The 19788-nt window shown below is 38.1% G+C and overlaps 1 protein-coding gene across 1 annotated transcript in view; it reads right to left on the bottom strand.

The window, feature by feature from the left end:
- Positions 1-335: 335 nt before the first annotated feature.
- Positions 336-19788, bottom strand: part of lmnb2 (lamin B2) — a 35352-nt gene continuing 15899 nt past the window's right edge. The window contains exons 2-11 of the mRNA XM_072593935.1: positions 15823-15979; positions 14322-14447; positions 13711-13881; positions 13427-13552; positions 11479-11699; positions 8160-8382; positions 6261-6368; positions 5685-5801; positions 4651-4740; positions 336-3453 (exon numbers count right to left, since the gene is read on the bottom strand). Of these exons, the coding sequence (XP_072450036.1) occupies positions 3412-3453; positions 4651-4740; positions 5685-5801; positions 6261-6368; positions 8160-8382; positions 11479-11699; positions 13427-13552; positions 13711-13881; positions 14322-14447; positions 15823-15979 (1381 nt within the window). The 3' untranslated portion in view covers positions 336-3411. The remainder of the gene's footprint in view (positions 3454-4650; positions 4741-5684; positions 5802-6260; positions 6369-8159; positions 8383-11478; positions 11700-13426; positions 13553-13710; positions 13882-14321; positions 14448-15822; positions 15980-19788) is intronic.

Raw genomic sequence — 19788 nt, 5'->3', positions numbered from 1 at the left:
CCAGAGGAAGTGGTAGAAGGAGATACAATAACATTCAAAAAGACATTTGGACGGATACATGGATGAATGTTTGAGGGGAATAGGGGCCACATGCAGGCATACGAGATTAGTTCAGTTGAGCAAACTGGGTCAGCATGGACAAATTATGCCAAAGAGTCGGTTTCCATACTGTATGGCTCTAAGAATTCAAAAACTTATTTTGGAAAAGAAAATGTTCGGTCTTGTCCTCATTGATTGAGAAGTGATCGTGATACAATCATCCTGCCATAAAACATCACAGAGACGTTTTTTGAAACTCAAGACAGGAACTGCTTAACAACAAAAAAAACATACAATTTCAAAATAAGCAAAATCACATTTATTGAATGCTCAAAAAAATTCCAGTTATAAAATGCTTACAAGTTTCACACAGAACATTGTATTTTGGCATGTCATTGCCATACCAGCAAATAATCTGAGTAATGAGACTGGTTTATTTGGTGAAGAGACAACATTTCCCAATCCAAGAGTAAAATGCAAATTTAAGTTACCTTTACTTAAGTAAAAGCATATACTTACGTTACAAGGGCAAATTGAAGTTCCACTTGCAGTAATATTCATGAATGTGTCAATTCTATTGATTGTGTTCTAGGTGCAGCACCTTTTTCCATTGAGAGTTTAGTCTATTCAGGGTACTTCATATACTAATGCCAGCTTCAAGGGGCAGCAACAGTTCCTGATGTAGCTGATACTCAAGTAGATCACTAACATACAACTCAAACTAACCTAAACCAAAAAGATACCGCACCTTCAAGTCACATAATCTAAACAGTATTTTATCACAAAAAAGGTGAAATGATATAGTCTTTCATTGCTCAAAAATACCAACATTAATAATTCAGATGATCAATTAATTTTTATTTATTATAAAACAAGTAGAGTGAATCTACTTTTCTGTAAGTTTAAAAAGGTAAGTTTAGGCATTCCATTTGATTGTAGTTTATTTGCTTGAAAAAAAAACTTGTGCCTCTGGTAAAATTAGGATTAAATCCTTTGACTTCAATGTTGCTGGAAAGGCTATTAACCATGTCCAATTGCCCCCAAGTTAGATAGATAATTTCAGGGAACAGGTAAGAGTCAAATACATTACCAAGAGTCTGGAGTGATTACACACATACCAAACCAGATAAGTATGGCATATTTCCTGAATACTAGTCTGGCAAATTCACCACTATGCTGCTGTGCAATTTGGTGAGAGACAGGGAGAAATAGGAGGGGAAAAAAAGGAGATGTTAAAGAAAGGAAGGAGAGGGACAGAGAAATTACAAACATTCAAATGTAAAACCTCAAAATGAATCAAACTGAATTCCATGTGTGCTTTATGGGTTTCTTTTTAATCAATGGAAAAAAAGTGTTTGATTTTACAAGGGAAACACCAGAAACCTTGCAACGAAGCCTTTCAAAAAAAGGTTTAAGAAACCTCACAGCAATGTGCTTCATGATTTTCATCAGTATATTATACTTTGTTTGTTTAAGAAACAGTGTGCACATGATTTTTTTTTAAAAAGACCATCTACTATAGTTCAAAAGTTTAATATAAAAGCATAAGGCTTTATCTAAAATTCTGTTTCTCAGGCCATAAGTTTCTCAGCAACATCAAATTTAGGGCACTTAATTCTACTTTTCAAAGTCAATTCTAATATACTAAGACAACCATAAATTTATGAAAAGCCACTAATATTTTAAACTAGAACTATTAGATACAGTATTTAAAGAAATTCTATTTAATCTTAACATTCAATTTGTATTCAACCTATAAAAGTATCTGAGAAACAGAATTTAAGTTTATAAAAATGAGGGATAAGCATAAAATTTAACCATATATATGATATATTAAATCAAAGTATGTTGGATAAAACATTAGTGTGAGCATGACAACTTCCCCACCACCCCTCCATACACTAACTGTACAGGTACAGTACTTAAAAATCTGTCTATCCTTAAAAAGTACAATGATTTTTGTAATCCCCTCCCCACAAAAGTACATAACTGAAAACTCATGGGATAAATGACACCAAGAGGAATATTAAAGGGTTAACTGCAAATTGGTTTCCACTATGTTATTGCTTAGAAGTTAAGTAGTCACATTCCTTGAAAACTTTGCTTTGTACAAGATTGTGCTACTTTTTAAAACACTTTAGTTTTACAGCATTTTTTGATCTTGAATAGTGCCAAAATTTATGATTTTGCTGTTACTTATTACATTGGATACTGGCTATAATGATTTATTAAACATGAGTTTTCAAATTAAGATAGTTTCTGAACTACTAAACTATCTTGTCAAATTAAGCTTAATATCTGTCCCTGTGCTGAGAAACATTTTTCACTCAATTTTCAGTTAGAAGGCAATCTAATAAACTACTAAAGAAGCAAGCTAATACAAAATTGTCAGTTAAGTACTAACCAGCCATCAAGCAATTGAAAAAGCTTCCATAAGCCACCATCCAAATATTAATACACCAGCCAGTAAAAGTACCCAAATGACTTTTAAAACAAAGGATTCAAATAATTAGACACTTAAAAGAAGAAATAACTTCAATTACATTAACAAGTTTCAGGCTTTGCTATGAAAATGAGAGCAATGCAGCACTTAAGATTAAAATAAAACTTTTGGTGTATTCTGCTGTTTTTCCATGCAACACTTACATTTCCATTTAATAAATGCACATGATCACACAATTCATCCAATTAAATTATCATCTCGGCTCATTTCCAGATCAGTGACTATTCAGGCATTTCAGCAGTTCACGTTCCATATTATAACTTCTTATGGATTACCATATACCAGTTTCAGTGTGGCAGTATTTGTACAGAATAGCCAAATAAAATGGGCAGGATCACAGTAGAAATCTTTTTTGCATGATTTCTGTAAAACACCTGAGAATTCTGCAGTGGAGTACAGAATACTCCACCTACAGCTTTGAAGGAGTTTCAAACTCCTAATGTTAATTTTGTCTGGGTATTAGGCTAGCACCAATTTGGTGGAGTTTTTACAACCCTTTGGGTTTGAAAAACTGCAGAATAACCAAATTCTGATTAATACACAGTCTGTGATGCAGTTCCATGGCTAAATCCCAGATGTATGAACCTGTACACAAGGTCACATGACTAAAAAATCCACCTCCTTCCCACCCCCATGTAAAATTTTAGTTACCTGTTTTTAAACATCATATTTGAAGAAGTGTTTTGCCAAAAAAAATCTTAAAAATACCCCTTCAGAACTCAGATTTTACAAATTAAAACAAAATGGTCATAAAAGTACTAAACTAGAATGGTTTTGAAACATTAAAAGAAAAACAGTGTACAAAAATATTTCTCAGTGGCTCTGGATAAAAGGGAGTTGTTTTCTCCTGAATGAACGGTAAATTTTGATCACATGACTGCACATTGCCGGGAAGTGGTCCTTGGGTCACCCTAAAATAAAAAGAATCGTTGAAAGACATAATAAATCGTAACTGAAATAAGTTTATATTTAAACTCCCACACCTATTCAAACCAGTGAGTAAAATATAAATTTATATTCATGCCATATTAAGTTCCAATCCAAATCTACATGGTTGGTAGTGAGATAGACAAATCAACTACATACGAGAGATTGAAATTCTGCATGGAAAACCAGGACACATGGTAGCTATTGATTGGAGGTGGTCATGAAAGCATACGGTTCAGAAAAATATTTCTGAACATGTTCAGGTTCAAAATGTTACTTAATAGATAATTTAAAAATATTGCAGATTCTAAAAAGCCAAATTAAAAAAAAGAAATTGGAACTTTAGGAAATCGAGCAGATATAAACAGTAATTTGGTCTAAGTGTTTTTGATTTTAAGCAGTTGGCAATAAAATAATTAAACTGTTACCTATTTTCAAAAGGAAATTGAAATATACTGGTCAATAACAGCTGGGCAAGATGATGTGGGGGTCACTCATTCTAACCCCAAACCTTATGTTTCAGGGTTCACATTTAAAGTTTAATGGGGTAGGTTTTCTGCTAGGTAATATTATGCCAGCACAGATAGAAGTTGCATGTGGGGACGCTCTAGAATCACATCTTAGACTTGAGAGGTTGCCTTAGAAATTGAATTTTCCTCTGGGCAATTCTTCTAGAGATCACATACTTGTCTCACACAACCTGAGCCACACCACTTCCAACCACTTACACAGTACCTCAAAAGAGCCAACACTGCACCCAAATCTCCAGTCTACCTCAATCTGCCATAACAATACAAAAAAGACTTCCTGGCCACCCTCAATCTCTCCACGTGACACACTAGCATCACAGTTATCTTATATACATACCCTTTGAGAGCATGATCTCAAGCTTTGAGAGCTTTCAGAATATTTCAGTTTGATTGCTATGTAAAGGGGTTGTGTTTTTTCCCATCTTCTGAAGAACGTATGCTGCAGAAGATAGTGTCAGAATGGAAGCATGGCCCTGCACTTCCGAAGGAAACTGGAGCTCAAATGTCCTCTCAGAAATCCCTTCTGTTAAAATGGTGTGGATCACAGATTGGTCCAGATTTCCCAGAGAGTGGGTATGTTTCAAACTGATGATCTCTTTCTAACCCAAGGGCTGTCAACAATTTATTTTTAAAACAAAATTTTTACTTTACCTGCTGATGGAAAAGATCTTCCTCTCCAAATTCAGCTTCTTCCTCCACATCTTCATGGTAAGTTTTTCGGAGATTTCTTACTGCAACGTCCTGTGCAAGGACGAAATTCAAGTTGGGTTACTAAAGCTTTAAAGTAACTCACCATTAATCCAGAAGTGCGTTTTTCTTTAAAAAAGTGTATTTTCTTCAGAATAAGTCTGCATTAAATAGATGCCAAAAGATGTTCTTCATTAGCAGCTGCACCAATATTACTGTTAACTTGACCGAAGAGATAACAAGAACAGTATTTGTTGCCTGGTGAGCAAAATGCTCATTACAGGAAATAGATGTAATTGCAATCAATATATTTTGTGGTTATGCATAAAAACTGGATTTAAAATCAACCACAGAGTGACTGACTACAGTAATATTGAGCTAAACAGAAATAACACAACCAAAGTGGACCTTTGTTCAAAGAGGTGACGTTTCATACTTAAGACCCATCAGAAATGAACTAAAGTTAGCAGTGCTGCAATGAAATTCATCTGAACATTCCATAAGAGACCAAAATGGAAGGGAAAAAGAAGTTCAAAGTTCATGAATTAGATGTTGCATCAGTTAAATCTTCAGTTAAAAAATACTACTGTACTCCTTCAACCATAAAAAATAGTGTCAGGAATGGGGCTATTCACCAAATAATGCATTGATCAGCTCCAATCAAAAATAACTACTTAGATAGTGACACAAGACCATACCTGGGAACAACCACACCTTGACAGGGACAACATACACAGGAGAAACAATGTCTTGGAGAAGTTGCTAATTTGAACGGTGCATATAATGAATACTAAAAATTTCATGGAGACAGAACTGGGCAATGCTGCAGAGGTTAAGTGAATTGTCTTGACCAGGTAAGGGAAATAAGATCTGAAACTCATTTCATAATCACGCTACAAGTTTAAGGAAACAAGAACACGTTTCTCATAAATGTGATTAAATTTATGCATGGGAAAATTCAGAATTTAACACCAGTAGAAAATGTCTATCAGCTATACCTCTCCGTCAGAGTTGACAAGGACAGTCTTAATCTCATCACCAGTGCCCCAGCTATGATTCTTCCACAGAAGGTCAGTAGGAGGACTATGGGCTTTACCAGCATCTGCACTCCATATCTACACAAGACAAAAGTTAATACATTTTGGACAATGGCAAACTGTTGCAAAAGATTTTTCTTTAGAACTAAGGGATTGAATCACTTTACGTTAGTGAAGCAAACAAGGTCATGATGTTTTAATTGTCCCTTTATATTGGAAAGGTACCCTGAAATTAATCCCACCTACTTTGTGATGCTTTCATCAAGTCACTTTCCATTTAGTCAAACATGCAAATTATCTCCCCCAACAACACACTTCCACAACTGCTGAAATATTTGCAATTGCAGCTGAGTAACAAAAGTATGCTAACCCCATATCCAGTTGTTCTACATACACTCTAGTATTTCTTTCTTCTGCAGGTACACTACCATTTTAGTATTGTTAGCATTATTACCCTCAGCATTATAGTGACAATCCAATTTCTGACAACTAATTCTGCATACTTAAAATGTTTTATACTACAAACGTGCAACTCACTTTGACTTCCTGACCAGCCTTCAGAGTGTACTTGGGAGTGAACTTGTATACCATTTCCTCCCCATCTCCAATTTGCCTCTTCAGTCTCCAGCCACCAAGTGGTTGATCCTGTACGTAAGAGCAGCAGTGAATTAGTTATTATACCCAGTATAAAGTATGAAGTCTTTCCCACTTAGGATGGTGGTAGTGCAACAGAGAAGAGCATCCTGAGTGTGCAGAAAGGAATTTGTCTCCACAATGATAGCAACATTAGAAACACTATAAAGTAGTGGACAAATACACCTGCAACAGGTAGACTCGTGAAGACAGGAGATAGGAGACATTTTCCCTTCTTGTTGGTCCCCTCCTGTTGTCACAGGTTCAGTTGATTCGCTTTGTCCTTTCGGACTTGGCCAGTTGTGGTGTTGAGTGACTTGCAATGTGTGGATACTGAATGCCCTCTACAGTCCTTGCACCCTCTGTGCTTCCTTTAAATGGTGTACATAGAGTACAGTTCCTCAAATGAGCCATGGAAGTGCAATAAGTAATAGTCAAGAGATTTCCCTGACCGAGTTTGAGCTGATGCCATGAAACATAATGGGAGTCTGGAGTCAATGCTGAAGATGCCTGTGAAAACTCCGTCCCCACTGTATGTTATCCTGCCATCTCTGGTAGATTTGTCCTGCTAATGGGAAAGGGCATACCCAGGGACAGTGACAGTGGAGTATGGATCAGACAGACATACACACACCAAGTGGTATTTTACACACAGAATCAGGATGCTGTTTTATTAGTCTGTGGGTCAGCTCTAATTTTGGCACAAGGCCTCAGACAAAGAAGTCTTTGTCAGCATGGCTGGGGTTTATTGTAGTATCTAGTGCTTAGATTAGTGTCAGAGAGTCCAACCAGTTTAAAACTGCTTTCATGAGTCTTGTAGCAGATGGACTGACAACTGGAGTGGCTTGCAATGGAGAGCAATTAGGATCCAACTACATTGTTGTAGGTTCACATATTAGTCAGACCATGCAAAAGTCATATCTCTGGTCTCTAAAAAGGAAACGGATTCACAGTTTTCTGAAACAGTAATTGTTACATGATCATTAGACTAGCTTTTGAGATTTTTATTTAGTTTAAATATCACCATCTCACCACCACATCTCAAAAATGTTGGTCCGTGACTCTGGAATACTAGGCCAGTGACATTACCGCTAAAGAAACTGCATTGAATCCTTAATTTAGAGTCAGATGTACAGCACAGAAATAGACCCTTCGGTCCAACTCATCCATGCCTAACCAGATAACCAGCACTTGGTTCATATGCCTCTAAACCCCTTCAGGTGTTTTAAAAATGTTGTCATTATCCCAGCCTCCACCACTTTCTCTGGCAGCTCATTCAATACACACACCACCTCTTACATCCCTTTAAAATCTTTCCCCTCACCCTAAACCTATGCCCTCTTGTTCTGCACTCTCCCACCCCAGGGAAAGTACCTTGCCTATTTACCCTATCCATGTGCCTCAATTTTATAGACCTCCATAAAGTCACCCCTCAGCCCCAAACGCTCAAGGAAAACAACCCCAGCCTATTTCAGCCTCTCCCTATAGCTCAAATCCTCCAAACATCCTTGTAAGTCTTTTCTGAACCCTTTCAAGTTTCACAACATCCTTTCAATAGGAGGGTCACCAGAACTGCACACAGAATTCCAAAAGTGGCCTAACCACTGTCATGTACAGCCACATGACCTGGGAAGGTGAGAACATTTTGAACCACTGAGGAGCACTATTTTTCACAGCACCCAGGAGAATCTAAGAATCCAAATGCTACCAGGTCAATTGCAAGTCTACAACAGCACAAGTCAACATATTAGTGTTTTTATAAAAAGATAAATCAAAAGACTTCACACTTCTCTTGGAACTAACCTTCTCAGATTTATTACTGAGACAAACAAATTTTCCCTCAAGATCAGTTGGCTCAATACTTATCAAGCCACTGCTGGAATGAGTCTGCTGTATACGACTGCTACTTTCACGAGGTTCTTCTATTTCTACACGCTTGCGCTTGGCTCGGGATGTGTGAACAGCACTGCTGGATGTAGCACGGGACACTGTGACTCGAGAGGAAGGACTTGGAGACAGCTTCAATCTGAAAATCAAAAACAGAAAAATGGCTTTGATTCATTAGTCTTCCTCAGACCTGACATTCATACAAGCTCAGTCCTGATCCCCATTATTTGCATCTCACTTTGGGCCAAGTGTGCACATTCTCATTTTTTAAAAATGGCATAATAAAAATGTCAAACGTCTCGCCACTCAAACTATCACTACTCTATCTTCTATTGTCCAGCCACAACAGCAAAATTTAGCATGACACCTCGCTACACAGAAGGCCTAAAGTACTTTGCACTGAGAACCAGGAGAGAAAGCTAGGAAATAGAAAGTGTGTTAAATAGGCAGAGCTGAAAGCATTGTAAACAAATTAATATTGGGATACACAAAACAAAAAAGGCCAGAGCAGGGAAAACAATGGATTCCCAAATATTGTTGGTTTCAGATTAGATTTCTATCTGATGGAGAGGTCAAAGAAGTCTGAACACAGGATTAAAATTAAAATTTCACCTTGAAACTAATGAACATAGTCAGCAAGTACATGGTTGCCTTGTAGTGATGCAGTTTTGAGTTCAAGTGGATTGCAAACATGTTTCAACCAGAGACAATATTTGGGGACACACACTCACTCTTAAAAAAAGAAGAATGGCTTCAGTTATCTCAAATGCTTAAGAGCAGAGTTACAACTCCTCCGGGATTGAATTTTTTTAAAAATTGATAAACATAAACAGTGGAAGAATTAGAAAGACATTCAAAAAAAAAAGGTAAGACCAGGTACCTATGTTCACAAAGAACCTAGCTCCACAGGTATTGGCTAAATACAGATGTTGGGGGACAGGGGTCAAAATGATAGAGAAGCCATTTGTAGGGGTGCTCTGACTGCTGCTGGGGAGTTTAAATGAGGTAATTTTTTGAACTGTACAACACTGTTTCTACGTCCTATGGAAAAAATTGGAATCAAGCAGGGGATTAGGTCAAGCAGAATGTGGAGTAGTTTTGCATATTGACAATTAGATACACATGTTTATTATTTAGGAAATGAAGTGTAGTACAGAACAAAGAGAGAGGGAAGAGAATATAGATGAGTTGCTAGCATGTTCAGGACGAGAGAGTTTAGAGACATCAGTGACAAGGTGCCATGTGTTCATGACAAGGAGTGACGATATTTTTAAAAATGATCATTACAGTTTTGACAGTTAATTAATAACCAATGGTCCACACTATACATCAGTATTTCTACTAATTCAATATTTCAATTCAGCTTCTGGTGACATGAGCAACCAAAATCAGTCAGTCAAAAGGACATCTGTCAGGAATATACATTACTCTTTAAAAGAAGGCTACACTTTTCACCAACTTATTATGAGGACTTCATTTAAGAAGTTGGGCTATGGATTGTATGCATGGTATTCCAAACCAGGCCACTAACTTCACCAATTAGCTAAATTACAGCATCACTGATATGTACATGACTAAAATTGCACTATGGTCACTCAACCTCAACGCCTTCATAAAACTGACTATTCCATGCCCCTCACTACTCTAGTCCCTTCCTTAATCTGCACCAACTATTCATCTTTACCAATTCCAATTTCCACTCTGTACCGTTGTCCTTTCTGCTCTAAACAGTGTCACTCATTATAGAAATTTTCATACCCACATCCTTTAAAATGTCATCATTACCAGTAGCATTGATCACTGATCAGGTCAAATTCAATCCCTCTCATCCTCAAGATTTAATATTACCTAGGATACCAGAGAGAAAGAATGCCCTGTTCTTGAAAAGGAAATGGCAAAACCTTTTCAATCCGTCAGGGTTCAGAGTTGGCCTTGCTCATGTTACTCAACTCATTTAGCCTAACCTGCTGGAGCAGCCAAGGACTTAACATTCCTCTCCAACTGTTTTAGGATTATTTCATCAGCATAATAATCATAGCACTTTTAAAAAAAAATCAATTTAAGATAACATCCATTTTCTCACTGCAACTAAAGTTCTTGGAATTTGTTTCTTCTCCTGAAGGAGAATCTCCTCTACTATCCACCCCTCATGGTTTCACTCTCAAACCACATGATCAGATCATCTGACATTTTCTTTTTCATCCCATCTACCTTCACTGAATAGTTATCAGTGACAACATCCAACTTCTGCAACCAGGGATCTCAAGCACAAAAAGGACAAAAGAACCAACTTCACTTCAGCACCACAAATGCATTTGTAAATCTATTCTTGGATAGTCTATAGATTTCTCCCAAAACCCCAGGAAGATGGAGGCCATTTACCATATTCCATTCTACAGCTAAAATACCACACTTAACTATTGCTCAAGTGATCTTTTAACAAAGGGCAGAGCACAGGATCTTTCTTCAATACTGCACTGGAGTTATAGCATTAACTACTGCACTGAAACTCACCTACACAGCCACCTCGAAAGACATTATTCACAACCAACTTCCTATTTTTAAAATGTTGTCCATTAACTTCAGTTCATCCAAAAAAAGTCTACATTTTATCCCACAAAAGCTACTTGTAAAAACAAGTCCTCTAACCTAGCTTGGCCAACTTTTCAGTTCTGCAGTATCCTGCCTTCCCCTCACCATCTGTAAAAACAGTTAAGAGAATAAAAAGGGTGGGTTGATTAAAAAAAAAGGAACAGTGTGCCTTCAACAGGCTAGATACTGCATTCTGAAATTCCTTCCAACCACCTCTCCCTCCACGGTCAATGCTGGATTTTAGGAGATCAGGCTTCTAATAAATTCTTTGGCTGAGTGTCTATTCCACTTACACCAGAAAATCAAACAAAAAAAAAATCCACTGGACAATAAAATTCCAAAGTTTTTTAGTTCAAGAAAAACAAGAAAGGTAAATGCTTCAGAGATTCTCCCTGCTGCTTAAAGTCAGTAACTTTATGTCCAGATTTAGGGCGCAGTCGAAGCTAAATCTCAAAAACAAGGTATTAGGAAAAATTCAACTTACATTATATTAGTAAATACTGTGAAGTCTGTAAAACATTCACACCCTTTTATTCTTAGTTTCAACTTTGATTTATTTCAACTCCAATATAAAAATGTTTGGCCGAAAAGAAAAAACCGAACCTTTACAACCATACTCCAGTTGGATTATAGCTACAACTACCTCTCTTCCTCGCCTTCCAGGAGTTTACGGTAGGCTTGAATTTCCATGTCAAGTGCCAGTTTGACATCAAGGAGGTCTTCGTATTCCTGCAATTGCACCTCCATAGTATCCCTCAGCTCAGCCATTTCTCGGTCTCTTGCCTCCAACATCTTACGATATTTATCACGATCATTAGCGAGCATCTCTTCCAACTCCCTAATTCGAGCCTCGGAAGCAGCAGACTATGAAAAAGTTTGATTGAACAAACAAACAATTAGATTAGAATAATTTGCCATTAACACAAAATGTAAGAGATATCCCTCAATATCCAAACTTGAGTTTCAATGAAAAGCTCACAAAAACAACAGTCCGTGGTATTTCATTGCCATATAGTGACCACTTGCAACAGCATTAGGTGTAGCATTTAGAAGGTCAGCAGGATTACATTATGGTTTTAAATATGAGCTTGTGTAGGAAAATTGCCAATAGGGCAGCACAAGATACTTTGTAGCAAGGTTTAATCCGATTAAATTCAGATTTCTAATCAAAACCTAACTAATTTCTAAACAAACATAAAAATGCTAATGCTCAGTGGTTCAATGTAGAAACAAAAACTAGCATTAGCCCATTAATATCTCTCTCTCTGTATACAAGTTATGATTCTGGAACCGCAATCCATACGACACATTTTTAACAATTCAAAAACAATTAGTTAATTTACAAACACTAGTTCACAAAGCCAATACCAAAATAGCAGCTCACAATCCTAAAGGAGCAATTATGAAAAAGTGAACAGCTATTTGAGAAAATAAGAGAACCTGGCACTCTCTCCAGGCTGGTATATACAAAATGCCAATCCTACACTATCCCTGACAACGTTTTGAATAGAGTCAGAGTCAAAGACGTACAGCATGGAAACAAACCTTTCAGGCCAACTGGCTCACGCTGACCAATCTAGTCCCATTTGCCAGCACTTGACCCATATCCCTCTAAATTTTTCCTATTCACGTAAAAGGAATCTGAATGGGCACATGTTGTAATTGTGGAGAAAGCGAGGACTGCAGATGCTGGAGATCAGAGCTGAAAATGTGTTGCTGGAAAAACGCAGCAGGTCAGGCAGCATCCAAGGAACAGGAGAATCGACGTTTCAGGCATCAGCCCTTCGTTCCGAAACGTCAATTCTCCTGTTCCTTGGATGCTGCCTGACCTGCTACGCTTTTCCAGCAACATGTTGTGATTGTACCAGCTTCTACCACCTTCTCTGGCAGCTCATGCCACACACACACACACACACACACACACACACACACACACACACACACACACCACCCTGTGTGTGAAAAAGTTGCACCTTAGGCCTCTTTAAAATTTTCCCCGTCTTGATTTATAAACCCCCATGAAAAGGTCACCCCTCAGCCTTCAACACTCCAGGGAAAACAGTTCTGGCCTATCCAATCGCTCCCCATAGCTCAAATCATCCAACCCTTGGCAACATCTTTGTAAATCTCTTCTGAACCCTTTCAAGTTTCACGACAATCTTTCCTGTAGGAGGAAGACCAGAATTGCACACAATACTCCAAAAGTTAAAAAAAAACAAAAAAACCCAGTGTCCTGTACAACCTCAACATTACCTCCCAACTCCTATAGTCAATGCTCTGACCAATAAAAGAAAGCATACCAAACACTTTCTTCACTATCCTATCTAACTGTGACTCCACTTTCAGAACTATGAACCTGCACTCCAAGGTCTCTTTATTCAGCAACACTCCCCAGGAACTTACTATTAAGTATACAAGTCCTGCCTGGATTTGCCTTTCCAAAATGCAGTACCTCACATTTGGCAACAGCCGATCTTAAAACTGGCTAGTAAGTGCAACCTTGTGAATAGTGCTAAAAAACAAAACAAATATTCTTAACCAACTTCCTCTTAAAAATCCAAACTATATCATATGCGTTGTTAATTGCTTACCTGCTTCTGCAGGGTCCCAAGTTGGTAGTTAAGACTCTCAATTCGGAGGTATGCCTCCTGCAGTTCTTCCCTTGCTGTGCCCATTGCTTTGTCATTTCTATCATATGCTATTTTAGCATTTTCCAGCTATTAAAAGTTTAAAATATGCAAAGTCAAATCAAAAGAATCAAACTGGAACTGACTTTCACAAATCTATTGACTAATCAAAAATAGAACAGATCAAAGCAAGATTCAAGAGATTAAAAATATTAGCTACATTACCAGATTGGAGTAAGCCCAGTTACCTTGGCTTGGAAAGTTTGCTCCAAGTCTTCCTTGTATTGTCTCACTTGATCCTCATGCTGTTTTCGAAGGTCTTGAAGGGCCTCTGCCAATTTGGATTCATAGTCAACCTTTCGTGCAGAGTCAACCTCAACTACACGCCGATCCTGTCTCTTCTTAGTTTCACGCACTTCCTATATTAAGATATGCTCATTAGGTTTGTATTAAAATTTGCGCAGTATTTGAAAAGATTACAGATTACCATAGATCAAATAGGAATTCTATTTTTAAAACTAGCATTATAAATATGTGTATTTGTTGTAGGGATTTTGGAGCTTAATAAACTTGAATCCATAATAAATTAGTTATTCACAGGACAAACCAGCAAATTTAAAACAAAAACTTTACAAATTTGCTATGGAAGTAAAAAATGTTTAAAAATGCATAAAAAGTGAGTTTTCATAGGTGAACCCAAGATGAAAATACTTCCTAATGTATCCAGATTAACCTGCTGCTCCAAAAAACAGGGCCAAATCATAACAAGGTATAAATAATATTTAAGTGGACATTTAAATAAAAATTAAAAACACTAGTCAGCAACTAGTAAAATTTTTTTGACAGCTTACATTCATACCTCTTCAAACACACTCTTCCTGAATGCCAGTTCCTCTGTCAAGCTTTGACACTGATTCTCCAGGTCAACTCGCATTAGCGTCTCCCCTTCCAACTGCTTTTTGGCAGCAGCCAGGGAACTTTCAGCCTATGAAGTTAGTTACAAAAATTAACCTTTATTCACTCAAAGCAATAAAGAGTGCACAAAACAGCAAGAATCAAAAAGGTCCATGGCATGCTTCCCCAACCCCTTACCATGCATATACACACACACACAAAGTTGTCCACAGTATGATTCTTAAGTGGAGTTAGGCATTTCAGATCAAAAGACAAATCTACAATTGCACTCCTGGGATAGTGTGACAATGCTGTGGCTTTTTTTTTTAAAAAGTAAAGGCTTTAAGACCGAGGTGACAAACTATCTAGTTGGAAAGCCAGTAAACAGCACGTGGCCTTGGGGATTCTTAAAAAAAGAGAAGTTGGAACTATAGAAGCAGCCTGGATAGGTACAGCTACCTCTCAGAGCAGATTTCTAGTTTTTTTTTTACTTTTAAGATTCAGCATCAGTTCCTGTTGGGAGTCTCAACCAGGCTGGAAGCAGCAGTAAAGATCTCCTGGTTGCTGTGTTTACAGTTGATATTTTTTCTGTGCTGTTTGCATATATGAGAAAATCTGATTTCTGAATCTGTCTTTTTGCTAAGGGGTGTGTTTATGAGACATTATTATTTTGGAATAGTTATTGTAGTTACTGTATCCATTTGGTTAATACAGTTAATAGCCCAATAGAGTTAAATTATTCTAAAAAAAGTCCTCTTTCTTTTGTCTTATTTTAACTAGAGGTGTTTAAACAAATTGTGTTGCTTAACGTTGCGTAGTTTCAGCAGTTGAACTACATTTCGAACACAGCACCTTATATTTGGTCTTTAAAAAAAAATCAGAAAAAGGTCAAGGTTACCTTCTTCAAATATTTTGGAGGGGGTCTGATCTGGTCCGTAACAATAGAAACAAAAACCTACAAATTTTTTAAAACTTACTCAACCATCTAGGGAACCTTAGTGGAAGGCTGATAAGATGAGAATTGGATGGAGTTCATCTGCAATTTTTTAAAATATCAATAAACAGTTCATCAATGTTGAAAATTGTAACTTGAGTAAGTGAATAGAGACTAGATACAGATGAACATGTTGTATGCATACTTCAACTCAGCAACAGCAAGCTAGTTGTGCTTAGACTCCTCAAAACCAACTGTCTGATTAATTTAAGTTAACAAAAATAATGTTTCTATTAAAGACAAGGAAGGTATGCAAAATTAATAGCAAGCAGCCAATCTTGCCTTGACACAGCACACTTATAAAGCATGTTGAAGTTCAATATTTAAAACACCTTTTACAATTGAAGGAAATACAGATACACAGTCTCTTATTCTATGACTCAGCATTTTCAAAAGATAACCAACACCCCATGCCAGCCTTTTTCCCCTCGCTGAGGAACTCACCCACCACATTTCTTCACTAATGAAGTACCTTAGCAAGCTGTGAGCGCAAGTCAGCCAGCTCAGCTTCCATACGTTGGTTTTCACCGAGAGCAGTGTTAAGAGCAGCTTCATTTTTATGATAGGTTAATTCAAAATCTTTCAGCCGAGCTTGTGCTGTTATCAGATCATTATCTTTCTTCTTGTAACTGCAAGAACAAAAACAAACAATGAGGTGGTGTCAATAGCATTGTCAAGCAAAGCTAGTCAATGTTTCATTATTTCACTGCTTTTTTTTCAAAAAAATGTTCAGAATTACAAGCCAAAGCATAGGGATCAATCTACCAAACATCTTCAGCAGAGTTGAAAAATTGCACAGGAAGCCCCTACATAGTACGTTTGTAGAGGGAATTAAATATTGTACTGAAGAAATTAAGTGTGAAGTCCTGGAGCATCTCGATAATCTTTGCAAGATGGGTGAGTGGGAAACAAATGCAGGCCAGCATTCAAACAGCTGACTTCAGGATTGTCAGCCTCTCAGTTGACATACATACTGCCTCTACAAACCACCTTATAGAATGTAGAAAAATACAGCACAGAACAGGCCCTTTGGCCCACGATGTTGTGCAGAGGTTTAATCCCAAATGTGAAATATATTAACTTATCCTACGCACCCCTCAACTCACTGCTATCCATGCGCATGTCCAGCAGTCGCTTAAATATCCCCAATGACTCTGCTTCCACCACCACAGCTGGCAACGCATTCCATGCATTCACAACTGTGTAAAGAACCTACCTCAGACATCTCCTTTATACCTTCCTCCTAATATCTTCAAACTATGACTCCTTGTACCAGTCAAACCTGCCCTGAGGAAATATCTCTGGCTATTGACTATCTTATATACCTCGATCAGGTCTCCTCTCTTCCTCCTTCTCTCCAGAGAGAAAAGTCCGAGGTTATTCAACCTTTCTGCATAAGGCAGCAACCTGGTAAACCTATCTTTCAGATCCACTGCAAAATATGGAGTCATCTACTTCCATGCAAGTTTACATACTGGAATTCTCATGCTAGTCTACAATAGCAGAGTGAGAAGAACCTCACTTGACTACTTGGCTGTATCCTGCTCAGTTGTTCTCAAATGCTTCACACAGTTATTTGTGACTGTGGCTCTAATCATTTAAAATACACCTTCAACATGAAGGTGGTTTCTATAACAGCTGGGCTGTATTCTTGCTTTTAGGAATTGCCTTGATAGATATTTTTGGGTTATTAGTAGTCTTTAAAAGCCCCTAAAAATCATTAGCTGGAACTTGATCTTGGTGTCCGCAGAGAAACGTCAGCTGATGCTCAAGGCCAATGTCACGGAATGCAAAGCAGTTCTAATTTTTTTTGAGGCATGGATTAGGAAAGTACAAAAACAAACATTTCCTAACCCTTTCCTGTGATGCTGTACCACAGGAGTTCCAAAGCTCAGCAAGCAACATGATCTTTACAATACTATGGTCTGCACCAACACGGTGGTAGCAACATGCTCATTACCCTGCTTTTCACCAAATATCTTTCAAAAAGACGAATAATTCAATTTCATCCACATTAAAAAAAAGACCATTTTGCAGTCAAATCTGGTGCAATAACTGCTGCACCCTTATTGCTTGCTATGTGGAAGTTAGAGTAATGTCCAGCCATTTACTGCTGCAGGTGAATTCCTTTAAATGGAGGATGATTTCCTACAAGATTAGGCCAAAAATGGGAACATCTAGGTAGACAACCCTTTATCCAAAAAGCTCTGAAATGAGAAAGTTTCTCTCATTAACAAGGTTGTTTGGCGTGTAGACAGTTAACCCAACCCCACACCCACTTGATCCATGCCACTCAGATGCGACATGGCTCAGCACTGGCAGGCCTTATTCTGTTTCAAGGCCCTTTTTACGCAGTGAGCCTTTTTACCCAGTGAGCCTGCTGTTTGGTGAAATTTTTAAAAATCTTACTTAACTGTCACTTATTCTGAAATTCAAAAAATTCTGAATTCTGAAAACCAGCTGTCCTTGAGCATTTCAGATAAAAGGGATTGTACATTTGTACTATATTTCAACCACATCAGCAGAACTTCTCCTCTGCTTCCTTGGTGGAGAAAGTGCCTGTCTGTCAAGCTGTTCCAGAGTTTGCCTTGTGCTGCAAGTGTTTGGGTGGTTTCATCAAGATTGTCATTCTTTTGCAGAGCTTGCTGCATCAAAACTTTACTTTGTAGCCAATCAGCACTGTTCCTTCACATTAGCCTCAGTCAGTTTGGACTCACGGTGGGCGGCACGGTGGCACAGTGGTTAGCACTGCTGCCTCACAGCGCCAGAGACCCGGGTTCAATTCCCGCCTCAGGCGACTGACTGTGTGGAGTTTGCACGTTCTCCCCGTGTCTGCGTGGGTTTCCTCCGGGTGCTCCGGTTTCCTCCCACAGTCCAAAGATGTGCAGGTCAGGTGAATTGGCCTTGCTAAATTGCCCGTAGTGTTAGGTAAGGGGTAGATGTAGATGTAGATGTAGATGTAGGGGTATGGGTGGGTTACGCTTCGGCGGGGCGGTGTGGACTTGTTGGGCCGAAGGGCCTGTTTCCACACTGTAGGTAATCTAATCTAATCTAATCAACTGGCACAATTCAATTGATTTGTTAACACTATCACTATCTAGAGTCCAGATTGAAACTTTGGCTCATCACTGGAATTCTTGAAATTGAACCTCCGATTCTGCTGGAATGGCTGACAGTTCCACCAGTTTCAGGATATCAGACTTTTACTCCTTGCAATTTAATTGTATGCCTCGCATAAATCCCAAGATGTAGTCGAATCAAAGGCAATAAATATTTTGATTTTAAAGCACAAAATCAAGAGAAGCATGTTGTAAAGCAATGGCACAACTTTTTGCCAGATCATGTAATAGCTATCTTCAATGAGAATGGTGCAATCTTTTCAACCAATTATGCCTTTTGGTTTAAGAAACCATCTATTCTTTTTAAATATGACAGTGACTTTTATCTCAATAAAAACTTCTAGTTACCATGTTTCATAAAAAATTATATTGTTGTAGATACAATGCAAGAAATTCATACCAATCTCAATAAATTACAATGTTTATTTTGTGAGAAGATTCATAGCTCGGATGCTTGTTGTGGTTCTGTTCACTGAGCTGGGAATTTGTGTTGCAGACGTTTCGTCCCCGGTCTAGGTGACATCCTCAGTGCTTGGGAGCCTCCTATGTGATGTTTCCTCTGGCATTTATAGTGGTTTGTCTCTGCTGCTTCTGGTTGTCAGTATATTGGGTCCAGGTGCTACCAACTAGCCACAAAACGACACGACCAGCTATCCTTAGTAGCCACACACACAGATGACGAGCAACATGAATTCGACTGGGACAAGCCAAACTGAGAACAGCCAGGGAATTCCTAGAGGCATGGCATTCATCCACAGATTCAAATCAATAAGCACATTGACCTGGACCCAATATACTGACCACTGCAACGGACAGCTGGAACTGACAACTGGAAGCGGCAGATACAAACCACTACAAATGGCGGAGGAAAGATCACAGAAGCGCTTCACAGGAGGGTCCCAAGCACTGAGGATGTCACCTAGACAGGGGACAAAACATCTGCACCACAAATTCCCAGCTCGGCGAACAGAACCACAATGATGTTTATTCAAATTGGTCAAAAGTAGCATATTTCAAGCAAGGCCTTACAATATTGTCCCATGCAAAATTACAACAACAAAAATTATTTCAGAGCTGTCATATTAGAACAAGCTACAGTAAGCTGTATTTGTAAAACTACCAAAGTTCAGATTGCATACTAATCATCAATAATCACTATAAATCCATTTGCTACAATCCAGATGGCTTCCTGGTCAAATTGCTGGCCATCTATAGAGAAATATTTGCACAGTAACCTTGGAACTAAATATTTCTATAATGACATTCTAAGGTGACATGACCAATATTCAAAGACTGCCTGTCCATCACTACATAGAGTT

This window comes from Chiloscyllium punctatum, chromosome 24 (assembly GCF_047496795.1).
Source record: "Chiloscyllium punctatum isolate Juve2018m chromosome 24, sChiPun1.3, whole genome shotgun sequence".
Taxonomy (NCBI): Eukaryota; Metazoa; Chordata; class Chondrichthyes; order Orectolobiformes; family Hemiscylliidae; genus Chiloscyllium; species Chiloscyllium punctatum.
The sequence above is the reverse complement of the archived record's forward strand: the minus strand, read 5'-3'. Positions and strand labels throughout refer to the sequence as shown.